Consider the following 26,478-nt stretch of genomic DNA (forward strand, 5'->3'; position numbering starts at 1 on the left):
CTCACACCCTCCTGCTCTCACCCCCCTCCCCCTGCTCTCTGTCTCACACCCCTCCCCCTGCTCTCTCTCACATTCCCTCCCCCTCTCTCTCTCATAACCCCTCCCCCTCCTCTCACACACATGCACACTTCTCTACACACATTCACTCTCACCAGGGCCTTCATCTTCGCTGCAAGCAGAGCACGTCCCGCGGCAGCAATTTGCTCAATAGTGGGGATGCTCAAGCAACCATGGCATGCACAGAACTGGCACCTAGGAAGGTACTAGCTGTTGCAGACCTTTGCAGACAATCCAAATTTTCTGCATTTCACAGGAGAAGAAAATATCTGCAAATTGCCTGAGACCTCCATACTGTGTGGTGAAGATGGGCATACTGAAAAGAGAAGTGTATGTGCTAGCTCAGATGCAGCAGTCAGCTAGATCAGAGAGGAGGATAGGCAATTTGTGCTGGCCACAACAAAATCATTCTAGGGCAAACAGCACTATGAAGAGAGGACTGACAGAATAACAGCAAACAGGTAGACAGTCCTTTTGGGAAAAGGGCACAGAGAAGGGAGGTAGGGCAACTTGGACAAATTAGACTGGAACATAACAATATGAAATCTCCCTTAATCCCCTTTGTCCCCATTCACAGAATCACACAATCTGTCACAACAACCCATACATACCCCTCCCCTTGCATATGTACTAAAACAATCCTCCTTCACAAGCCCCTTTCTCCCATACGTATTCTTCCCCCATGCTACCCTGGGTCCATTTCTCTCATCCACGTAACACGCCAGCATCTGAAGAATACTGATGAAATAAAACACCACGACACATGGAATATTTGAGAAGTCAGGTCGGTCTTGACTCTGGATCACTTGACAAAAGTCTAAACATGAAAATGGTTTTAGCATGGCCTTTTGCTAGTGATTCTTCTAGCTAGCCTCAATGTGCCTGGCCACAGTATCAAATAAGTCCGAAACACAGGTATTACTTGATGGATCCTGCCAAGGCTGGGGGTGCGGGGAAAGAGGTGTGTTGAAATATTGTCCACTGTGAACCATTCTTTCTACTCTTCATTAAAAGAAGTCTCTCAGTTTCTGTCATGGGACATTCTTTCATCTCTTTCAAAACAGAATTAAAATAAAGGTTTTATATGGAAATCTACAGGAGCTGTTCTGCTGTATTGTAATCTTTCTGGTTAATTCTTTTCTGGTACAATAGTTATTTTTCTGTTTTGTTTCTTTCTTTTTTTTTTTTTTATCTTGTACTGTTATGACCTGTTTTTCACATTCTTCTTAATCTGTCCAGAAGTGGTATATTACTGTAAGGCTCTGAGCTCCTAAGGATGGCATGGTCATACTGCAGTACCTCTATCGGAGTGACCCTGAGCTGTTTGTATTTTTCTACCTAAGAATTCAAGTCCACATTATATCTCAATATCTACCACCATTATTTATTCTTCTTCATGAATATTAAAAGCTATTTCAATATTTTCAATTTGTTCAAGTATAGGCTCGTCATCCCCCTTCACTGAAGGATTCTGGGGTATACCTTCTGGCTTATTTGCATTTTCTTCAAGGTTCTCTGGGATATCTGATCCCTGCTGATCTAAAAGTGCACCTGCTGCAACCTGTGATGCCTCATGACCTTGGAGACCTTCATTGATTGTAGTAGTTTCCGTCAATAGATCTTTGCCCTCTTCTTCATTTACCAGGGCAACATGTGGTGGCTCAATGACAACTGGAGGGCCTTGATGCTGAGTCTCACCAGCTGCCTCTGGAAGGTGTATGCCTACAGGGGGAGCCAAGAGCTCTGAAGGGTTCAGTAACCCATCCCTGTTCAGGTCTTGCTTGTCCAGGAGTTCATCCACAAGTGGAATTACCTGTAAAAGAAAAACAGCAGCTGTACTGAAGGAGACATGGTAAAGTGCTAGGGAAGGGGGAGCCTATGCCAATGGGATGGGGCTCCACCTTAACCAGAGTGGAACCAGGCTGCTGGCACTAATCTTTAAAAAGGAGAGAGAGCAGCTTTTAAACTTTTTAAGCCAATAGTCGCTCAGAAACTATTGGATCAGAATGTTGTATCTTTGACGATTACTAGCAAAACAGGGAAGTTAGGGCATCCAGACAGAAAGATTGCAATAAATGCTAAAGTAGCCTAGGAGTTCTTAAGTAAAGAACTGACAGAGTAGAAAGATTCCAAATTACCTCTCTCAACTGAGAAGCAAGTTGTTAATAGAAATGCTAGAAGTCTAAAAAATAAGATGAGAGAGTTAGAATGTGTAGTACTGAATGAAGAGGTAGATATAATTGGCATTTCAAAGACCTGATGGAAGAAGGATAATCAATGGGGCACTGTAATTCCAGGGTACAAATTATATTCCATTGATAGGATGGATCAAATTGGTGGAGGGATGGAGCTATATGTTAAAGAGGGCACAGAGTCAAACGGGATAAAAGCTGTGTATGAATCAAAATGCATTTTAGAATCTTTATGGATAGAAATTCCATGTGAGTGTAACCTACCATTGACCACGTACTCCTGCCTCACAATCCAGGTCTTGCAGCTGAATCCTGTGGCCTGTTGACATCCTCTAGCATGGCTCCCAGCATCGGGCTTCTTCTCTAAATTCCACTATATCCGAGACACTCAACTACTTCTGAGTTTTATAGGCCTGACTTCCTGCACTTCCTGTAGCACTGGCATATGATGTCAGCACTACTCTGGTATACACAGAAGCAACAGGTCTTGCTTCCTGCTCCTGAATCTCTTTGCTGTTCCTGCTTCTGACTACTCCTTATGTTCCTCAGTTGTGCTGCTCGCTGCCTGCCCTGATCTCGGATAGATTCTCCCCTGTGTATGAACACTGACTGCCCTGACCTTGGCTCGACCCTTGCCTAAGTATGAAAGCTGCCTGTCCCGAACTTAGCTTACCTGTCCATACCTCCACCTCCTGCTTCTACATAGTATTTCAAGTCCCATCCATCATCTACTATCTGTGAGGGCCTACCCAACTCCATCAGAGGTCATTTTGAGACCAGGATCTTTACTGCAGCCTTAGGCCCCCTCCAAACTGTGACAGTGAGAAGGGGAATAGAATAGCTGTGAGGATGTACTTCAGTCCACTCAGCCAGAATGAACTGACAGACAATAAAATGGTAACAGAAATTAAGAAATCTAACAAAATTAGCAACACAGTAATAATGGGTGATTTCAATTTAGGACACGCTAAGGAGGTAAAGTTTCTATATGAAAATGATTAGGAAAAAATGGAAAGGATCAACTGCAAAGATTAATGGGTAGATATTCAAAAGCTATTTAGATGGATAACTGAAAATTCGGAGGCATTCCAGGGAGGAGTGGAGTTAGCCAGATAGGTTGTTAGCCAGTGGCACTGCCATTGAATAACCTAGTTAAGTTAGCAGCATAAGTGGCTAGGTAAGTTAGCTGGATACAATCTGGCTGAATATGCAGCCCTAAGAGTTTACACCAGGCATGGATGTAGTTTAAAAATATCATCTTGGAAGCCCAGATCAGATGTATTCCATGCATTAAAAAAGGTGGAAAGCCAAATGACTGCCAAAATGGTTAAAAGGGAGATGAGAGAGGCTATTCTAGCCAAACAAAATCTTTAAAAAAAATGGAAAAGGGATCCAAATGAAGAAAAGAGGAAACAGCATAAGCACTGGTAGCTTATATGCAAAGCTTTGATAAGGAAGGCAATGAGAGATTTTGAAAATAAACTTGCTGTGGAAGCAAAAAACTAGGCACTCCCGGTAAACAATACCTTCATTTGCCTTATATATAATCATCAGTCCATAAGACTTCACTCTTTTTTTTTTTTTTTTTTTTACTTTTTATCTGCAAATAAAACGTATCTGATTCCCAAGTAGAACAAAACTCCCTGACATGGGTCCATGTTTCGTTCACTGCACCAGGGGGAATTTTCTCAAGCAACAGCCATTTTATTATTGATTTAGGGGTGGATTTTAAAACCCCTGCGTGCCGGCGCGCCTATTTTGCATAGGCCACCGGCGCGCGTAAAGCCCCGGGATGCGCGTAAGTCCCGGGGCTTTCGAAATGGGGAGGGAGGGGGCGTGTCCGGGGGCGTTCCCGAAACGACGTGGCGTTTCGGGGGCATGCCGTGGCATTTCGGGGGCGGACCCGGGGGTGTGGCGCCGGCCTGGGGGCGTGGTCGAGGCCTCTGGACCACGCCCCCGGGACCGGAGGATGGAGTGGGGCTGCCGGCGACGCGCGCAAAGTTACGCCTGCTTTCAGCAGGAGTAACTTTGCCAACAAAGGTAAGGGGGGGTTTAGATAGGGCCGGGGGGGTGGGTTAGGTAGGGGAAGTTGGGGGGAGGGCGAAGAAAAGTTCCCTCCGAGGCCGCTCCGAAATCGGAGCGGCCTCGGAGGGAACAGGCAGGCTGCGCTGGGCTCGGCACGCGCAGGTTGCACAAATGTGCACCCCCTTGCGCGCGCCGACCCCGGATTTTATAAGATACGCGCGTATCTTATAAAATCTGGTGTACTTTTGTTCGTGCCGATGGTGCGAACAAAAGTACCTGCGCGCGTAGTGTTTGAAAATCCGCCCCTTAGATTTCAGATTGTGGCTATAACAGAAACAAAATATTAGGTCTTGAATTATACAGGCATACAGTAACCATCACTAAATTAATGCCGAGAACACAACACAAAAATAATAATACAAACACCAGTCACTTGTTAAGCAATTTCAGAGTGAATGAAAGATTATGTAGCAATTTTAATAGCTTGTATAGCACAGGTAATGGCGTTACTTAGCGTCACCATAGTGTGTTTCTTGGCACCAAATTAAACAGACCAGAAGCTACAACCCAAAGGGTCCCAGTCAAGATATTTATATAGGTATTCAGTTAACGGAATACCACTCCACCTCCATATTTAAACCGCGGGGAGTTACAGTATCAAAATGGTAAATCCAAAACTGCTCCTTTAAAGTTAACCGGTTGAGCCGACCGCTTTTTCTGAATGTATCAGTTACTTGTTCGAGGATGTCCCATTGAAAATCCTCAAAGCAATGTGTCTATTCCAGGCACTAAGAAACGATCAGAGCCTGGATCTTGTATTCACATAACTTTTATGTTCTTTCAGTCGTACTCTTATGCTTCATTAAGTATGACCAATATACACTTTTTTACAAGGGCATTGTAAAAAATACATGACGTACATAGACGAGCAATTCGTATTACTGCAAAAATTGATAGTTTTACCAGAGGTCGGATTAGTCCAGTAAGAGCCCGAAACCAACTGTTTACAAAAAGTGCACTTGCTGCACGGATTATGCTGATTACTGCTGGCAGTAGGGACAGAAATTTCTGTAGGGCTAAAAGAATGTACAATTAAATCCATAATGTTCCTTCCCCTTTTATATGCAAAAATAGAAGGTGATCTAAAAACAGAGTGCAATGTTAAAATTACCCAGTGTTTACGGATAATCTGAGAAATAGTTCTTGCCAAATTTGATACTGTAATACACAGACCAACAGTGATTCAGTAGGGCTCTCTCTTTCAATTAAGAGCCAAGAGCGCCCTGCTTATTTGGCTCTTTTGAAGGCTCTCTTGACTATATAGTAGGGGTAGCCTTGATTCAACAGGCATATGCTGAGTTCCCATGCTGGTCTCAAAAAATCTGCCTCACTGGAACAAACGCGTCGAATTCTCAGAAACTGACCTACCAGCAAGTTGTCTTTTAATTTACCTGGATGAAAACTAGAGTAGTGTAACAAGTTATTTCTCTCAGCAGGTTTACGATATAGAGAAGTTTCTCATCTAGTTCTGTATTTATAAATCCAGATGTACAAAAAGGATATTTTTTCAGAATCACATGTCAACGTGAACTGCAGGTTCAAATCTTGTGAATTAAGCCACAGGATAAACTGTTGGAGGTGATCTTCTGATGATGTCCAGAAAAAAGGAAAAATAATGGAGAAAAAAGTCTACAATACCCAATTTAACATCTTATAGAACTCTATTGGCTCAATATAAAAAAATAATCAATAACCTCAAAAAAGAATTCTTCACCAAAAGAATTCAGAACTTTTTACATAACCCGAGGACCTTCTTTTCAACAGTCCAGAAACTTATTAAGGATCCAACTGAGACCAGTAGTGTTTCGACAGAATTAGATTGTTCCGACCGAGCAAACCTTTTCAATATCAAGATAAAAAACTTACTAACCGGTATAGAATCTGAAAACATTCAAACTATTAAGCTAAGCATGAAAGAATTCCCCCATTGGGAAACATTTGAAGAGATATTGGCTGTTGAAGTTGAAAAATTGATAAAAAACCTGAATCCTGCATCACACCCATTAGATAAAATACCTATCACTGCTCTGAAAGCCACTGCCCATCTAATTTCAAATACCATAGCATCGATAATTAATTTATCATTAACACATGGTCACTTCCCTCAAACCCTTAAAACCGCTACCATAAAACCTTTATTAAAGAAACCGTCACTTAACCCAAATATACTTATTAATTTTCGTTCTATTTCCAACTTATCCTTCCTAGCCAAAATGATTGAAAAAGTGTTGCGCGCCCCGTCTGCGCCTGGCCCACGCACGGGCCTGCTCACCTCGCTAGCTCCTCTGCAGGTCACAGGTCGGCCTCCCCAGCGGCAACCGTGAGCACATCCAGCCTCGGCGTCCTGCGGCAGCGGTCGCCGGGCCTTCCACTGCACACCAGGCCTTACTCTGGAGTTTGGTGTCCTCAGTGGCGTTGGCCACACCCCTACGCGCGCGTGTGTGGACCGCCCAGCCTCTTGTAAGGCCAGGGGCGGATCCTAGCTCGACGGCGCACCATGATTGAACATACGATATAAGGAAGTCCCTGCCTGCACTTCCTTGCCTTGGCAATCGGGTCGGCATTGTAAATGTACTAGTTTGCCTCCACTTTCACAGTCTTGTTCCAGTCTTGTCCAACCTTGTTCCAGCGTTCTACTGTTCCAACCTTGTCCAGCATCCTTCTGTTCCAGCATGTCTCCTGTCTCCCCAGGTAGTATTTATTTTTATTTATTTATTTATTTATTTAGAGATTTTTATATACCGCGGCACGTACAGGACATCACCTCGGTTTACAGCAAACAATAATTCAGCAACAGGCTTTACAATAAGATATTAAATGGAGCAGTACATGCAGCAAGTTTAACAATCAACTTAGCAACTGGAACCTTTTTTTTTTTTTTTTAACTCAGATAGTACCCTTGTACTGTCTCTCTGGTACTGACCTCGGCCTGTTCCTTGACCATTCTGCTTGTTGCCTGGATCCCGACCTCTGCCTACCTTGTGACCTCATCTGACCTCTGGAACCTGACCCTTGTTTCGTTGACTACTCCTCGGACTGACCCTCAGATTCTGACCCCGGCTGCCACTGACCATGTCTCCTGATTCTGGCTTTGTTCCTTGCCTTGTCATCGCCTACGCTGTACTGGCCTTCCTTGGTTCTCCAGACCTACAGCCTAGTGACCGACCACACTCCCTTACTGCTCATGGGCACGCCTCTCTACTACTTCTCCAGGAGACCCTACGAGGCCCACCTAAGTCCAAGCGGCCCGGGTCCCTACGGGCTCTACCGGGGGGACCGCAGGCTTCCAGTGATGAGGCTCATCCTAGCCTCTGTCTCCTCCAGTGCTCTGCCCCCTGGGGGCAGGAACTTCCTGGTCCCTAGCAAGGTGCCGTTCTCCACTGCTCCAGGACAAGGGTCCACCTCCAAGTGCAACAAAAAGTTGTCCAAATTCAACTAACTAATCATTTAGAATCAAAAAATATATTGTTCCCCTCGCAACATGGCTTTAGAAAACATCATAGTACGGAAACTCTGCTAATAGCATTAACCAATACCATCATGAAAGGCTTTAACAATGGCCAAAGTTTCTTATTAGTCCTGTTAGACCTATCAGCGGTGTTTGACACTGTCGACCACCCAATTCTATTAGATCGATTAATGGAAATAGGGCTATCAAATAACACATTAAAATGGTTCTCCTCCTACTTAAAAAATAGACATTTCCAAGTCAAAATCAAAAATAAGATTTCAGATAAAATTGAATTAAACACTGGAGTCCCACAAGGATCCTTGTTATCGGCTATATTATTTAATATATATATATATGATACCAATTTGACATTTTTAAGTGGTCTTGGTTTAATCCATTTTATATATGCCAATGACATTCAAATTCTCATTCCAATTATGTCATCTATTGAATCCACCATTAAACTCACAGCAATGTATCTATCCCTCATTAAAAAACTTGTTACAAACATGAAATTAATACTAAACGTGGAAAAAACAGAAATTATATTACTGGACAGGAGACATGGATACACTGAACCTGCATTCATAACGCTGGATGACAACACTACTAAGCTTCAAATTTCCAATAACACCAGAGATTTAGGAGTAATCATAGACTCCTAGTTATCTTTAAAGAATCATATCAAATAAACTTAAAGATGGATATAATAAATTGCATACTTTAAAACGACTGAAACCTTTACTCGATGAAAATAGCTTCAGGACAGTACTGCAACACCCTACTTCTTGGTCTTCCTCAAACCACAATACGTCCCCCTCCAGGTCTTTCAGAATGCGGCAGCCCGGATTCTTACAAACACTAGAAAGTATGACCATATCACACCACTTTTAATTAAACTATACTGGCTACCTATTGAACAACGCAGAGGGGTAGATTTTATAAATTTACGCGCGCGCGTACTTTTGTTCGTGCACCAGGCGCGAACAAAAGTACGCTGGATTTTATAAGATACGCGCATAGCCGTGCGTATCTTATAAAATCTGGGGTCGGCGCGCACAAGGGGGTGCACATTTGTGCAACCTGCGCGCCGAGCCGGGCGCGCGCTGCCTATTCCCTCCGAGGCCGCTCCGAAATCGGAGCGGCCTCGGAGGGAACTTTCCTTCCACCTCCCCTCACCTTCCCCTCCCTTCCCCTACCTAACCGACCCCCCCCGGCCCTATCTAATGATAGAAACATGCTCAACAAGTTAAAATTATGCCTAAACATGAATAAAACTGAATGTATCCTCATTGGAAGAAACGTCTCAGACCAAACCATTGCCCACAACTCTCTTCTAATCAACAACATATCCATACCTCTAAAAAGCTCAACAAAGGACCTCGGCGTATGGATCGATAAAGATCTCAACCTAAAAACACACATAGCAGCCAAAACCAAGGAAGGTTTCTATAAACTTCATGTACTAAAACACCTAAAGCCGCTCCTCCACCATCAGGAATTCCGAACAGTTCTACAATCCCTGATCTTCAGCAGCTTAGACCACTGCAACTCAATGTTATTAGGTCTCCCCAAATCCACCTTAAAACCGCTGCAGTTACTGCAGAATGCCGCTGCAAGAGTACTGACCGGAAATAAAAAATCGGATCACATCACCCCAATACTAAAAAGCCTACACTGGCTACCAATCATTCAGAGAATTGAATACAAAACCCTGACGATCATCCATGACGCTTTACACAATTCAGTTAACTCCGCAGTCAGTAAAATGTTCCACCCCCACAAACCTCAACGGAACACCAGAACTTCTGAAAAACGTCTACTCGAAATACCCACATATCCCATGGCTAAGCTTACTAACACCAGAAATAGAGCTCTCTCCATAGCGGGGCCTAAACTCTGGAACGCCCTACCATGCTACCTCACCACTATCATCGAAAATAAATCATTCAAAAAAGAACTGAAAACCTGGATCTTCAGCCAGACTTTCAATGATGATTTAAGCAATCCACAATTGTGATGCCTTAAGCTTCCCATCCTTCTCCCCTCTTCTCTTCTCCGCATACCTACCCCTTCCTCCTTCCATTACCTACCCCATCCCCCCCTCATTTCCTTCTTTTCCCATTCAGACTTTCTTGTATTCAGAGCACGAGTTTGTATATACCTTCCTCGTTTTTCGTTTCTATTTTCTTTTTCGTTATTTGAATTAAATTATTTTTTAGTTATTTCCTGTTACTTCCTTCTCCATATGCTAGTTGCATATACTTTTGTTTCTCAAATTGTTCTATGTATCATTGTTTCGTTCCAATGTAAACCGGGGTGAAGGCATGTGCTAAACCTCGGTATATAAAAGCTTCAAATAAATAAATAAATAAATAATGCTCCCCCTTACCTTTGTTGGCAGATTTACGCCTGCCGAAAGCAGGCGTAAATCTGCGCGTGCCAGCAGGCTGCTGGTGTGCCATCACCCGACCCGGGGGCTGGTCCGGAGGCTTCGACCATGCCCCCAGGCCGGCGTCACGCCCCCGACACGCCTCCCGCCCCACGCCGAAATTTGTGCCGCCCACCCAACACGCCCCCGACCGCCTCCTTTGCAAAGCCCCGGGACTTACACACGTCCCGGGGCTTGCGTGTGCCGCCGAGCCTATGCAAAATAGGCTCGGCGTGCGCAGGGGGGGTTTGGGGTAGGTTTTCGGGGGGTACGCACGTATCCCTCTGAAAATCTACCCCATAGAGTACAAAATTCTATGCATTATTCATAAAATTCTATATGGAGAAGCCACTGAATGGCTGAATGCCTCAATTAGACTCCATACTCCTCTAAGAAACCTGTGTTCTAGCAATAAAACCCTGCTTACTGTTCCAACCATACAATCGGCACATCTAACACAAGTGAGAAATAGAGCAATCTCCATAGCTGGTCCTAAAATATGGAACGAATTACCTGAAAACCTAAGACTTCGGCATAATATCCGAGATTTATAAAAGAGTTTAAAACATGGCTCTTTCACAAAGCATATAGTGATTATATTACACAACAGTGAGCAAGAAATACCATAACAATAAAGGAAAAGCAGAGACACTTTACCCCCTTATTCTTATTCAGGCTCTTAGTTTATTTATTTTAATTATTATTTTAGATTTAATTAATGTATGTGATCATTTTATATTTCTTCCTCTCTTATACTTTAACTTTTACATTTGTAATATTTTATGAAGTAATATTGTTATTATAATGTATTTATAATTTTATTTACTGTATTTTATTTTTTATTTATTTTATTTTTTGAATATTGTGTAAACTGTTGTGATGGATTATTTATTTTATTTATTTATTTATTTATTTATTTGATTTTATATACAGACAACCGTTTGCACATCGTGCCGGTTTACAGATAACTTATAACAAATAATATATAGGCAAAGCCTTTACAAGGAACAGTTTGTAACATAAATGCAGTAACATGGCAATTAACTAGATAAATAAGTAGGGGAGGGAAGGGTAGGGATATACGAGACAAAAGGAGGGGGGAGGGGGAGGGGTGAAAATGGAAAACATAAAGAAAAGATATGTACAGGGGTTCGAGGAACAATTAATATGTACATAGGTTATATACAAAGTTTTTGTTTAGGTTTGAAGCTCCTTGGAGGGGGTGGGTGTCGGGTGTAGGTCCTGAGGGGGAGTGTTGGTGAGAGGTGGTGGTCGGGTTAGGGTGTTAGTAAGAGATGAAGATGATTGGGGGTATGCTTGGAGGAAGAGCCAGGTTTTGAGTTTCTTTTTGAAAGTGGGTGTGGAGGTTTCGGTACGTAGGTCAGGAGGCATGGAGTTCCAGAGGGAAGGGCCTGCGAGAGAGAGGGCCCTATTGGTGGTGGAGATGAGTCTTGTGGATTTTATGGAAGGGGGGATAAGGGTTCCACGGAGAGAGGAGCGGGTGGGTCTTGTGGAGATACGAGGGAGGAAAGGTGGGTTTAGCCAATTGTAATGTTCGTTAGCAATACTTTTGTGGATGAGGGTAAGGGTCTTGTAAATAATTCGTGAGTGAATGGGAAGCCAATGGAGATTAATGAGGGTGGGAGTAATATGGTCTTTCTTATTGGCATTGGTTAGGATGCGTGCAGTAGCGTTTTGAAGGAGTTGTAGAGGTTTGATGTGGGTAGCAGGGAGACCAAGTAGGAGTGCATTACAGTAATCAATTTTTGAGAAGATTATAGATTGAAGTACTGTGCGGAAATCAGAGAAGTAGAGAAGGGGTTTGAGTTTTTTGAGGGTTTGTAGTTTGAAGTAACAGCTGCTAAGGATAGATTTGATGTATGGTTTGAAGGTTAGTTGGTTATCAAGAATAACCCCCAGGTTTCTTGTGTCAGAGAGAAAATTGGGGGGGGTGGGGGGTGGAGGGTGGAGGGAAAGGGTATGGATGCATGTTTTGAGGAGATGAGGAGGAGTTCTGTTTTTTGCGGATTAAGGGCTAGGTGCATGTCAGTGAGGAGTTGGTTTATGGAGGTGAGGATGGTGTTCCATTTTTGGAGAGCAGTGAGTACAGAATTTGTGAAGGGTATGAGGATTTGCACATCATTGGCATAGATGAAGTGTGTAATACCAAGGTTGGAGAGGAGGTTTGTGAGGGGGAGCATGTAGATGTTAAATAGGGTGGAAGAAAGGGAGGATCCTTGGGGGACGCCACAGTCGAGATTAACAGGGGGGGATGTAAAATTGTCGGTGAGGACTGTGTAAGTTCGGTTTTGGAGGAAGGACTTTATCCATGAAAGAGCGGTACCTGTGATTCCTATGCTGATGAGAGTGTTAATGAGGATGCTATGATTTACGGTATCGAAGGCGGCGGAAATATCTAGCATGGCGATAAGGTAGGAGTTACCGGCATCCATACCTTTGATGATAGTGTCTGTGAGGGAGAGGAGAAGGGATTCTGTACTGAGGTGTTTTCGGAAACCATATTGTGTTGGAAGGAGTATGTTGGCTTGTTCTAGGTGGTCAGAGAGACGGGAGTTAACTAGTTTCTCCATGATTTTGGACAGGAAGGGGAGGTTGGAAATGGGACGGAGGTTAGATAGGTTGGAGGGATCGAGGGAGGGTTTTTTTAGAATGGGTTTGACCACGGCTTGTTTCAGGGGGATAGGGACAAGGCCGTGTTCCAGGGAAGAGTTCACGATTTTGGAGAGTGAAGAGGCTATTGTTTTAGGAATAGCGAGTAGTAATTTAGTAGGGATAGTTTCTGAGGGGTGGGAAGAGGGTCTCATCTTTTTTAAAATGTTTTCTATTTCTAGGGTAGAGGAGGGTTCAAATGAGGAAAGAGAGGTGAGAGTGTGTGGGGTGGGCGGGGTTATACTGTTGGTGTTAGAAGAATTTTTGGTGTTAGGGTTAAACTTGGCGGTGATATTTGATATTTTGTTCTTAAAGAAGAGGGCAATTTCATTGCATCGTGTCTGTGAGGAGGTGACTTGGGGTGTAGACACGATGGGTTTAGTAAGATTGGAGACTAGGGTAAATAGAGCCTTTGGGTTGAATTGGAGGTGGTGAATTTTTTTGGCATAGTATTCTTTTTTTGTTGTTTGAATGGCATTTCTGTATGCATGCATGAGTTGGTAATAGATGGTTTTTGAGGCAGGAGTGGGATGTTTGCGCCAAAATCTTTCTGCTGCTCTAAGCTTGGTTTTTTGGGTTTTGAGTGTCTGGGTGTACCAGGGTTTTTTGGATGATTTGGGTTGTGTGATTGTTTTTCGGATGACTGGGCATAGTTTGTTAGCGATTTCTTGGGTAGTTTCAGTCCAGGAGGATATGGCACTATCTGCTGTCTCCAGGTCAATGTAATTTGGGATGTTGGAGCAAGCCGTGGCAAGGGTTTCTAGGGGACAGGTTTTACGAAATTGAAAGGATTTAGGCTGAGAGGGAGAGGGTGTAGATGGGGTTTGTAGAGAGAGAGTTGTGTTGATGATGGAGTGGTCGGACCAGGGGACGGGGAGGCATGTGGGGGAGTGGATGACGTTGATGAGTGAGTTGGTGAAGATAAGGTCGAGGGTGTGACCGGCTTTATGGGTTGGGGAGTGGATAAGTTGGGTGAGGCCCATTGCGTCTAAGGAAGAGATGAAGGCTTCGCATGGTGGGGATTGTGGAACGGAATCAACATGGAGGTTAAAGTCGCCGAGGAGTATCGTGGGGATGTCGGGAGAGAGGGAAATGGTGAGGAATTCAATGAGGGGGGAGGGGTCTTTTTCTAGAAGGCCAGGAGGGGTATAGATAAGGCAGATTTGTAGAGATTGCGATTTGAAAAGGCCTACTTCGTATTGATTGGGAATATTGCAGGTTTGTGAGGTAAGCTTGAATTCTTTTTTAGCTATGAGGAGTAGGCCCCCTCCTCTTTTCTTTTTGCGGGGGATGGAAAAAATGTCATAGGTTTCAGAAGGAAGTTGGTTAATAAGGGGGGTGTCACAGGGTTTGAACCAGGTTTCGGTAACAGCAAGAATTTCTGGTTTGGAGTCAGTTAAAATATCATGGAGAAGATGTGTTTTTTGTCTTAGGGATTGGGCATTAATGAGTAGAAGGGAAATGAGGGAGATGGTGAGGGCTTGCGGGGTGAGAGAAATGGGGATGGAGGTCAGACGCCTTTTTAGAGTGTTGTGGCGGGAGAAAGGGGGGAGGGAAAGTTTTGAGGGGTGTCCGATTAGATAGTTGGGGGGACAGGGGTGAGCGTGTGGGGGCATTATTGGGTAGAGGGCTAGCAGGGGAGTATTGTGGAGAAGGACAATTGTGAGCTGCAGGCACAGTAAAACAATTGAACAGAATAATGCAATTGTAGCAGATTGATACAGATGTAGGCTCTATGGTGCAAATGAATAGGTTAATGCAGTTTAACAACATTAGAGTACTTGAGCGGAATAATGCAATTGAAACGGAAGATGTACAATTTAACAGAGTACAGGGTACAGCAATTTACCAGAGGAATGCAGTAGAAAAGATTAATGCAGTTTATTATATCTTAATGACGGTATATAAAACCTGGAAATAAATAAAATAAAATAAATAAATGTCCGCGCAAAACATACATCATCTATATACCTGTTTCATGACTGGATATGATTAAAATATTCAGATGGATATAGATAATGTTGTTCAAATTGCGCTACATATAAATTAGCAACTCTTGGGGCCATGGTTGTACCCATTAAAGACCCATGCTGCTGGATATAAAACATGCCCAAGGCAAAAAAATAGTTTTGGCAGAGGGCTAACTCTCCTTAAACTTAGAGAGCAACAATGGATTTTTAATTTGAATAGCATGCAACCGAATGTTTTAAATGTATCAGTGGAGTGGTACTCTATCATTTAAAGGGCTTTCTTTGACAGTAGCAACTGCTGACGTCACCTTCCACCTACGTGTCATTGTTTCATTGGTTTTCCTTTCTTTAAAAATTGGCGCAAGTGCGGCCCCTCTGGCTGAGGAAACGCACTACTGGCAGGTCGGCAAGAAAAGCCACTTACAACAAGTCAGTACTACATCGTTGAGAATCGTTCACAAGTATTGAAAAGAATGCATTTCTGTTTCATAAACTATTGTTATCATTTGCAGTGAATTTCGGCCCCTTGATGAAGGCATCGCCGAAACACGGTCCATGTCTACAACAATGAATTTCGGCCCCTTGATAAAGGCATCGCCGAAACACGATCCACATAAAAGGGCTTCTATATTCTGAGCCTCCCCTACAATGGAAACATGGCGTTTCTTCGCTAAACACAAGTTAAGTACATACCTGTAATTACAGAAGAATATACATGCAACGGCACGTTATGAACTTGATTTTGACCATTGAGCTTCACTACTGATTTTCACCATTTGATCTTATTTCCAAAATTGGATTGTTTTCACGTAGCAAAGAAAATTCATTTAAGACCTATGATTAAATTGATTGGTGCATACATGCTCATGCTATCTAGCATTATTATTTATGCCCATGTATGATGTCTACTAAATGAGAAAAAAATCTCTTTCACCTAAGGTGTGCAGATTTGGGTTATAAAATTGTGGTTTATTAGCCTTTATTGTTGTGGTCATTTTGAGACAGCTGATACCACAGCCTGAATATCTTGAGACGTTTTGTTGCTGAGAGGGCTAACTCTGCCATCCTTATTATAAATCATGAGGGTATCCAATCAGGACGCATTTCTATGATGTTTTTGTTGGATAAGTTCTTGGAGGAGAAGTCCATTACCTGCTATTAAGTTCACTTGGAGAATGGCCACTGCCATTGGCAATGGTTGCATGGAGTGGACTTGGTTTTTGGGTGCTTGCCGGGTTCTTGTGGCCTGGATTGGCCACTGTTGGGGGCGGGATGCTGGGCTTGATGGACCCTTGGTCTGACCCAGTGTGGCATTTTCTTATGGCATTTTCTTATGTTAATAGCTAAGGCAGTGGACTGTGGAATGTTGGTATAGAGCGACTTGATATCCAGGGTCACCAAGAAAGATGATGCAACATCCAGTGTCATTTTCATGATATTTAACATATGTTTTGTATCTCTCACGTAAAATTGCATTTTCGGGAGTTCTTCTTTTAAGAACATATCTATGAACTGTGATAGTGGCTCTAAAATAGAGTCAATAGATGCGCAATTGGTCATCCCGGTGGATTCTGTAATTGTTTATGGACTTTCAGCAATGTGTAAAACACAGGAATCGTAGGATCTTGCAGAGTTAAAAATTTAATTTCGCGCTTTGTCAAAAAACAACTACTAGTAGACAAATCTAGTTCAAGACATATGAGATTTTTTTAGTGCCAGGCCAGGATCTTCATCTACTAGTCTGTAATACATTGCGTTATCGATCACGTACGGCTGACAGAACATAAAAGTTGTGTGAATACATGTAAGATCCAGGCTCCGGTTGTTTCTGAAACAAAGACATTGCTTTGAGGATTTTCAATGGGGCATCCTCGAACAACTGATACATTCAAAAAAAGCAATTGGCTCAACTGATTAGCTTTAAGGGAGTAGTTTTGGATTTACGATCTTGATATTGTAACTCCCTGTGGCTTAAATATGGAGGTGGAGGGGTACTCCGTTATCTGAATACCTATATAAATATCTTGACGGAACCCTTCATGTTGTAGCTTCTGGTCTGTTTAATTTGATGCCAAGAGAGATGCTAATGCGACACTAATTAACGCCATTACTTGTGCTATACAAGTTATTAAAATTGCTACATAAGTAATTTCAGAATGAATGAAAGCTTAACAAGTGACTGGTGTTTGTATTATTTTTATTTTTGTGTTGCATTCTCGGTGTTAATTTAGTGATGGTTACTGTATGCCTGTACAATTCAAGATCTAATAATATTTTGTTTCTGTTACAGCCACAATCTGAAAAATAAATGAATAATAAAATGGCTATTGCTAGAGAAAATTCCTCCTGTTGCAGTGTACGAAACATGGACCTGTATCGGGGAGTTTAGTTCTATTTGGGAATCAGATAAGTTTTATTTGCATATAAAAAGTAAAAAAAAAAAAAAGAGTGAAGTCTTATGGGCTGATGATTATATATAAGGTAAATGAAAGTATTTTATACCGGGAGTGCCTAGTATGATGGCCACATAGATGGTATACATTTCTTTTGGGGAAGTTTGTTGTATGTTTGTGAACATTTTTATTGTGCCATCTGCAATTATTTTATCAGTAAAGAATTTAATTTCACACACTAACCCAGTGGGTCCAGGTCTTTATTTGTGCATGCAGCACTCACAAAGAAGAGAGATTACCTCTCTTCCAGGGATAACCAGAATGATGTCAGCCACCCCTGCACTGGGACCCGAAAGGAAGCCTTCCGCCCCCCCCCCCCCCCCCCCCGAGCCAAAAGATCCACACCCTGGAAAAATGGGCACAGAATCCGGTGTGCCATGTGACAGGGTATCCGTGCCATTGGCCAGGCCCTGTCACATGGTAGGAGTAATGGACGGCCGGCGCCATCTTTAAAAATGGCATGGGCCATCCAGTGCTCCTACCATGTGACAGGGGCCAGCCAATGACACGGACACCCTGTCACATGGTAAGGGCAAAGAGCCATCGTCGCCATTTTGATTAGTGGTAGCCGACGGCCCGAGAGCGGGAGATGGCTCCCCGGGACCCCCACTGGACCACCAGGTACTTGTAAAAAGTTTTGGGGGGGTTCGGGAGGGTGGGGGAAGTTAAGGGAACAGTTTTAAAGGGTCGGGGTGGGTTTAGGGATTGTTTTAGTGTGCCGTTTTTCCCGCCCTCCCCCAAAACGATAAGAGAACCCCAGGAACAAAATTGTGGGTTTCTCTTATCGGGAGCCCCCGATTTCTGATGATTTTGAAAATATCGTCCAATATTTTCAATCGTCCGAAGCCCGATTCACATCCCTAGAAATTACTACTTACTTGATAATTTTGTTTTCCTTAGTGTAGACAGATGGACTCAATACCAGTAGGCTGTGCACCTGTTGCGATCCCCCCTGTTGCTGCGCTACAGGAGGTATCTTACCTTCCTCCAGAGGCCGCTCTGAAGCCAGGGCCTCGCCTACGCACCGTCCGGGACTTGCTCCAGGGCCTGAGAGGCCTAGCTGTTCCTGTGGCTTCGTGCCTGTGTTTGGACTTCCTGTTTCCAGCCACGCCCGTTTCTCTAGGGGCTGGCCCGCAGCTCTCTTCCCCAGTTATAGGGCCAGCAAGGGGCGGTCCTGTCTAACTCCTCCCAGGGAGTTGCCTACAACCTCCAGTATATAAGGACTTGCTTGTTAGTTCCTGTTTGCCTTCGGATTGGGTTACACAGTTGTCTGTGGCCTCTCCTGATCCTCCGTGGTCTGCCGTGTCTAGATGGTACCTTGTCTTGATGTCTGTTTCTGACCGTGCCTAGATGTCTGTTCCTGTTCCTGCCAGCCGTAAGGGCTTCGGATGTCAGTATCCCAGCATCGGAGTTCCTGTTCGCCTGGAGTTTCCCTGCACCCTCCTTTCCTCAGCGTGGTCCGCGACCAGCCTTCCTGGGCTGTGTAGGGCGCGTCTGGGACGGGGTGGTCCGTGACCAGTCTAGCTGTGCTGGCTGAGTAGGGCGCCCTGTTGGACAGTGCCATGTTTCCGTCCTGCCTTCTCTACAATGTCTTGCTTCAGCCCTTGCCCTGATGTCTTCGTGTCTCTGCCTTGACCTACGTCCTCGTCTGGTTCCTGAGCCTTCTGTCCTGTTGGGCCCTGGAGTGGCCAACAGGAGGGATTCGTCCCACGGGCTCTTGAGCTTCTGTTCCTGCCAGCCGAGGGGCTTCGGATGTCAGTATCCCAGCATCGGAGTTCCTGCTCGCCTGGATCTTTCCTATGTCTCGCTTCAGCCCTTGCCCTGATGTCTCCAACGTCTTGCTTCAGCCTCTCTTGGATGTCTGCTTCAGCCCTCGTCTCACGTCCTCAGTGTAAGGACTCTGTCTGCCCTCGCCTCTGTCCGGCCTGCTGCCCATTGCCGTTCCCAGCGGCAGGTCCGAAAGGGCTGGGAACAGTCGGAGGACCGTTCATTAGTCAACTTCCCCGTGTTGGCTACCATGGGCATGCAGATCCGGCTGAGGGTCGGACTCCCTGCTTCTGTTCCTGCCTGTCTGGCTCACCATGCCTGCTCAGCTCACCTCCCACGGTGTGGCTTGGGGCTCCTCCTTGAGTCCTGCCATGGCCCAAGGGCTCACCACCCGCTTACGACGACCGCGCCCGCGCGCGCTCGTAACAGCACCACTGCCATCAGATGGAGAGGGAGCAAACTGGCATCACAGTATATTTACTCCTGCAGTGACATCAGCCTGCCTGCATTCTCTTCAAAAGCAACTGTGGACAGACTAGCAAAATACTTGATTAAAAACGGTCAACCATTACTGTACTCAACCATCAAGAAACACAACTCAGGCAATGAATGTATGTACTAGAGATGTGAACGGGAACCGGAATCGGTTGCGGTTTTGGATTCGTGGACTATCAGGAAATTATTTTTCACGTGGTCCAATCGTTGTTTTTTTGTTTTGTTTTTTTATCGGCTGTGCCGAACGGATAACCCCAAAACACAGCCCGACCCTTTAAAATTAGTTCTTTAGTATCCCCCACCCTCTGGACCCCTCCACCCCAAATTTTTAAGTACCTGGTGGTCCAGTGGGGGTCCCGGGAGCATTCTCCCGCTCTCGGGGATTACTGGTAAGTGTTCATCCAGTCTCTAGATTGGGGTACATACTAGGGATGTGAATCGTTTATCTGACTATTGAAAATATAGGATCCACACATGCGAAGGAAATGCTAGAGGTGCCAAAGGGGTCAAAGCGCGAGCCTTGCGGAGTTGTTTCGGACCCGGTATTTAAAGAGCGAAATCAAGCGGCAATCGACCGTTTAGAGCAGTGAACAATTTATGTACAGGCTGGGTCACCCGTTGAAATAGTGCCCTGCTTGAAATTTCCCTGATGCCGCTGTATCCTTGGTGCTCGGGGCGGTATCTGCAGTGTCGATTCAGGCACCCACCCCACTACGCAGCCTGTACGCAAATTGCTCACTGCTCTAGATGGCAGATTGCCACTTGATTTTGCTGTTTAAATACCAGGTCCGAAACAACTCTGCAAGGCCCGCGGTATGAACCCTTTGGCACCTCTAGCATTTCCTTCGCGCATGTGTGGATCCTATTGCTCTGTAATTGTTGGGACATGATACACAATTAGTTGAGACTTTGGGCTTCTGTCCCTCCGGATCCAGCCCATGTGACGAAACACGGTCCATGTCGGGGGACTGAATCTTTTTCCTGCACCCTGAGAATAAAAGTAGGAAATGCTCTGGAAATATTTTCATGGATTGCTTCATTGAATTAGCTTTATAAGGATCCCAGAACTTCTAGTGCTATACTACTTCTATTTGGCCTGCCTGTCACATTATAAGCCATAAAATTATACTGCTTGTCACTTTCTCATCATCCATCAAAATCCCCTACTCACCCCTTCCCTTCCCTGCCATTCTCTATTCCTTGAATGCCTTTTATTATATTCTTATGGCAGTGACTCTATATTTCCTAGTAATGTCATCTTTTGCTCATTTGAATTCTGACCTGAAGAACAGACTATAAGCTCTGAAAAACTAGTCAAGAAATGTATTAAATTAGCCCCAAAAAGGTATCTCATTATATATATTATACATATTGTTTATTTTATTTGTTAACTTTTATTTTCATGCATTCAAATAAACTAACCAGACAGCCAAACTACTTACTCTTTCCAGTTATTAAGTCAAATTTTGATCGCATTATAATCACTATTGTCAAGTGGGCCCCACTACCGCTACCTTATAGCACTAAATCCTGCATTCCACTAAGGATTAGGTCTAAAATAACTTCCCTTTTCTTCGGTTCCTAGACCAGCTGCTCCATGAAACAGTTATTTATTTCATCTAGAAACTTTTCCTCCCTGGGTTTCCTGACATGACATTTACCCAGTCAATACTGATGTAATTGGTATCTCCTGTTATTACTGTGCTGCCAAATTTGTTAGCTTCTCTAATTTCTGACACCATTTGAATGTTCATTTTGGTCAGGCGGATGGTAGTATACACCCCTTGCTATACTCTTCCCCATAACACATGGAATTCCTATCCATAAAGATTCCACAGTGCATTTAATGTACTGCAGGATCTTCCTGTTTCACTTTATGCCATCCCTGGCATATAACACCATGCCCCTCCCTCCACCAATTTGATCCATCTTATCTTTGCGATACAATTTGTAGCCTGGTATCGCACTGTCTCATTGGTGAACTGTTCAAAGACATATATTATGATCACCTGTACTATGTCTGAATAGGCATTCTACTTACCTGCTTATGAGAAGGTTGATCATTTTGCTGATGTAACCAAATATCAGCCAATAGCTTCATGATCTCCAGTCCATCCAGTTGACTACTCTTGTCATAGTCATAAAATGCAAATAGGTGAAAGAGAACTGGAAGCACAGAAAAAAAAAAAAGAAAGAATAAGAGCATAACCCAAGCTCAATCACAAACAGAAGCCTTGACGCAGAGGACTTAGGAAAGAGAATTAACCTTTGGGTAAGCATAGTACTGAAAATCAAACAGATTCTTACTTCCAACTCTACCAACATCACTATTGAGGGAATGCTTTGACAATGTAACAGTGTAGCAATATTTCAAAGCGTTTTCTGCCAAATCCGCAGCATAAAGCAACCAACAAAATGTGAATCAATCTCAGTATAATGATGTGTAATCACATATTAAACCCATGAACATGGAACATGGATATTTCCTGACTAGCTTCCCCCTATGTTATTTTATTTAAAAAGTCTTCTATACCGTCGTTAAGTTAGACAGCCATCACAACGATTTATAGCAAGGCACGATAATAAAAGGAGTGGTATAGATTACAACTTAATCATGTGCCATCATAGTACGGTAACATTTTAATACAATAAACTATGTGTGTAAGTTAAGCTTGTATATTGGGACTAAATTAGGCGGTTTGTATTTAACCTTAATATGCATTTGTATGTTACAAGTGACAACTTCAATATTGGTGCGTCCTTGTTAATCAGCTGTTTTTCTCCTTCTCTTTATCTTTATAAAAAGCTTGTTTAAAGAGCCAGGTTTTCAGATTTGTTTTGAATATTTTTAAATTTCTCTGCAGCCTAATTTCGAGTGGCATGGTGTTCCATAGCACAGGGCCAGCCAGAGATAGTGCTCTTTCCCTTACTTGCGTGAGGCGTGCTGTTTTGACAGAGGGGACAGTTAGTAGAGCCTTATTAGTCAATCTCAGGTTTCTTTGCGGGACATGTACGCGTAGTGCAGTGTTAAGCCAGTCAGCTTTTTCCTCGTGGATTAGTTTATTAGTAATACATAAAGCCTTGTATTGTATTCTTTGTTCGACTGGGAGCCAATGTAATTCAGCGAGTGTTCCTGTAATATGGTCATTCTTTTTTTTGCCAGTCAAATTTCTAGCAGCTGAGTTTTGTAAAATTTGCAGTGGCCACAATGTAGATTGTAGTAGTCCTAACAGTAGGGAGTTACAGTAATCTGTGCTAGCGAATATCATTGCTTTCAGGATTGTGCGAAAATTGTTTAGTGTTAGTAAAGTTTTTAGTCTCCTCAGGATCATTAGTTTTGCATATCCTTCTTTTATTTTCAATGAGATGTGTTGTTTCATGTTTAGCTCAGGGTCAATTATTACTCCTAGATTCCGTACTTTTGTTGCTAGCACAGTAGCTTGAGCATTTTTGAGTGTGGGTGTTGGTTGTATGTGATGTATGTTTTTACGTTCTAGGTGTAAGAATTCCATTTTATCGATGTTTATTACTAGTTCCATCTGATTTAGGAGCTGTTTGATTATTTCAAGATACATATTGGCAAGTTTCATTGTTTCTTCAATGGTATTTACAATGGGTAGCAGTAGCTGTATATCATTTGCGTATATGTAATGTATTATTCCAAGTCCCGCTAGTAGGTGACATATCGGGAGGAGATAAATGTTGAAAAGTGTAGCCAATAGGGCTGATCCCTGTGGTACACCGGTAAGCAGTGTGACTTTGTCTGACAGTGTATTTTTGATTTGTACTTGAAAACATCTATTGTTTAAGTAATCCTCAAACCATTTTATTGTTTTATTAGTGAGCCCTATTTCTTTAAGTCTGTTGAGTAATATTTTGTGGTTTACTGTGTCAAATGCTGCTGAGTAAAATAGTACATAGTAAAATAATACATAGTAAAATAGCAGATGTCAGCAGATAAAGCCTATTTGACCACTCAGTCTGCATTTCTACCCTATAGATATACCCCATTCACACCTATACATATGATATACTCAAAATTGGTTAAAAGGTTTAACAGAAGTTAGCAGAAATCCCTGTGAAGTATGGTGACTAAGCTGGCTGTTACTTAAAAGATGGTGTCCAAATCAGTTTGCATTTCTGCCATTCTAATCTTGATTTTTCATGTCTCTGGCAAAGTAAAACAAACTTTTTCTTTCAAGGAGTTTTGCAGTAGCATCAGAGACTCTCATGACAAGAAAGACTATACCCTACCTACATGTAAAATTCAGGTCATAGCTAAAGGAGTGAGTATGTAACAAAGATGATGTCTGTCAGTAGCTGCAGCTTCCTCTTACCAGCTTTGCTCTATTTTGGTGTGATGGAGTGACTTAATTGTGAAAGCTATTGCTTTGATATTGAAGCATTTTATGTTAAATGCATAGATATCCACGGAGATTTTACAGATTTCCTAGTTTTTTTTAATAAAATATATATTGTTAATAACTAACAATCATTCAGATTTCTATAACACCTGTTACCCAAAGAGGATTCTAAGGTGCTTTAGAAATATGCACAAATTCACCTCTGGAATGGATGTCCACACATACAGGCAAATGTATTACATGACAACACTGAAAGACAAATGGGAAAAGAATATATTTTTCTATTATTATCATTAATTAATTACCATTGGGTAAACAGAGACTCCGAATGCTAAAGTGACTTGCTCAGTTTCACACAGGGAGCCTGTAGGAGAGCTGGAATTAGAATCAGAGTTTCAAGGAGCAATCTTCACCAGGTCCAAGCTCCAACCTTTAGGATCACAACTTTACTCTGATGTTCATGATAGGCTTACCTTTTTCTTTTGGCATATTTCCTGGGTCACCTTGTACCTGTTCGAAGCTCTTAAGGTAGTTTTGCCACAGCCTGAAACAAAAATTCCATTATAAACATTTGTAATACTTTAAACTGCAGTTCTAGTGACTGCAAATATTAGTTCTGCAGAATACTGAAGTCTTAGCAGCCCATAATACTGCCCACATAGATGCTTTTGACTAAGTTACATGTTTTTAAGCTGTAATGTCTTTTAATATTATGTGCATGTTTATTGTACATCACTTAGAATGTTTGCTCATATAGAGGGTATAAAAATTGTAAATAAAAAAAATATATAGCATGGTTGAACTAGTGAAAGATATGGTAAGACTGGGAGGGGTATGTGGCATGGGTAAACATGGTGGGGGCTGGTGGAGGACTGTGCAATAGGAGTGGTAACACAGAAATAATAAATTAGCAAATGACTGGCAGCTGAAATATTTGTAAAGCGGGACTTATGAGATATGTTGTCAGAGCAGAAAGATTGCAACAATGGCTTGACGTAATAAGACTTGTTACATAGCCCAAGCAAGTTTGTGACAGATTATGGTATGGCTTGGTATTTGTCAATACTCCACGTAAAGAATCCACATATACAGGATATAACTAGTAAACACTACGTAAATAAGAATCCTGGAATGATATATGAGTGGATAAGCTCAAAGAGACCTCATATTTAAATGCCGGAAGGCTAAGCTAATGTAAGCTTTTGATAGCATTCAATCAATTTTTAATCATTGGTCTCAATGGGCTGAAATTTCGAGGGCGCGGGGAGCTGCCCGTTTATGCACATTGAAAACTGAAAGTACTTGTAACTCGGAATGCTAACGCTTAAATCCGACAATGTACTTTTTTTCATTTGGCATGGGTCTGAACAACAACTTTTTGAATTCCACACGTGGTTAAATTCTGCTAACCCCCATCTTAAATTTTCCATGACATTTGATAAGGAACAATTATCCTTTTTGGATATTTTGATCATCAAGCATTTAGGCACTATTCAAACATCTCTATTCAGGAAACCTACGGATAGAAACAATTTTTTAAAATTTGAGAGTCATCATCCCCGCAGATTTAAAGAGGGTCTACCTGTGGGTCAGTTCTTTCGTATCCGCAGGATATGCTCGGATCATCAAGATTTCCTGAAACAAAGTGCCACCTTGAGTGACAGGTTCCGTGAAAGAGGATACCCTATCCCAGTCATTAGAAAAGCTTTTAAGAGGGCTAAATTCTCTCCACGTGACTCACTCTTACAATATAGGAGCAACAAACTAGCTCCGGCACTGACTTGTGTATTGGAACACACGGATTTCACTCAATGTATCAGACAATCCATCCAACGTAACTGGCATGTTCTCAGTCCACATCAAATTTTCAATGCATTACCGATGTTCGCATACAGTAGGGGTACTAATATCAAACAACAGGTGGTTCGTGCCACACAAGATGGTGATTCTATTCTTGGCCCCAGTGGACAAACTCAATGTGGTCACTGTAGTTTTTGCGCTCAAGCTATTATAGGGATCACGTGGCAAGATCCCAATACCCAGATGCGTATCACACGCAGACATTCAGTTGATTGTAATTCTGACTTTGTTATTTATGGCATTATATGCCCATGTCATAAGGTATACGTGGGCAGGACCAAACGCAAAATCAGGACCCGCCTGACGGAACATCGGAGTCGCATGAAAAATCTGGACATTAAAGCACCGATTGTACAACATTGCATCACATATCAACACACTTTTGAGCATCTCCAGTGGCTCATTATAGAACATGTCGCTCCATCATGGAGAGGCGGGGACAGAGTTTCCTCGCTGAATTTTAAGGAACAGCAATGGATTCATCGTCTTAAATCGGTGGAACCATATGGGTTAAATGAGAAAATTGAGTGGTACACTCTCATCTAACTACTGTTCCTTTGAATATGATGTTTTCTTGCTGTAGTCAGTGACGTAGATGTCCGTTTTTTTAGCTCCTTCCGGGTAACCCGTCAATGAGAGAGTAATCCAACATGGCGTCTGACAAACGTCATTTCCCTTATAAG

The 26,478-nt window shown here is 42.8% G+C and overlaps 1 protein-coding gene across 2 annotated transcripts in view; it reads right to left on the minus strand.

Moving 5' to 3' along the window:
* Window positions 1-826: 826 nt before the first annotated feature.
* The window catches only part of CGREF1 (cell growth regulator with EF-hand domain 1), a 52,014-nt gene continuing 26,362 nt past the window's right edge, over window positions 827-26,478 (minus strand). For both annotated transcript variants that reach the window (XM_029596316.1, XM_029596315.1), the window contains exons 4-6: window positions 24,409-24,479; window positions 21,613-21,737; window positions 827-1,870 (exon numbers count right to left, since the gene is read on the minus strand). In XM_029596316.1, coding sequence (XP_029452176.1) covers window positions 1,442-1,870; window positions 21,613-21,737; window positions 24,409-24,479 — 625 coding nt within the window. In that variant the 3' untranslated portion in view covers window positions 827-1,441. The remainder of the gene's footprint in view (window positions 1,871-21,612; window positions 21,738-24,408; window positions 24,480-26,478) is intronic.

This window comes from Rhinatrema bivittatum, chromosome 3, assembly GCF_901001135.1.
Source record: "Rhinatrema bivittatum chromosome 3, aRhiBiv1.1, whole genome shotgun sequence".
NCBI lineage: Eukaryota > Metazoa > Chordata > Amphibia > Gymnophiona > Rhinatrematidae > Rhinatrema > Rhinatrema bivittatum.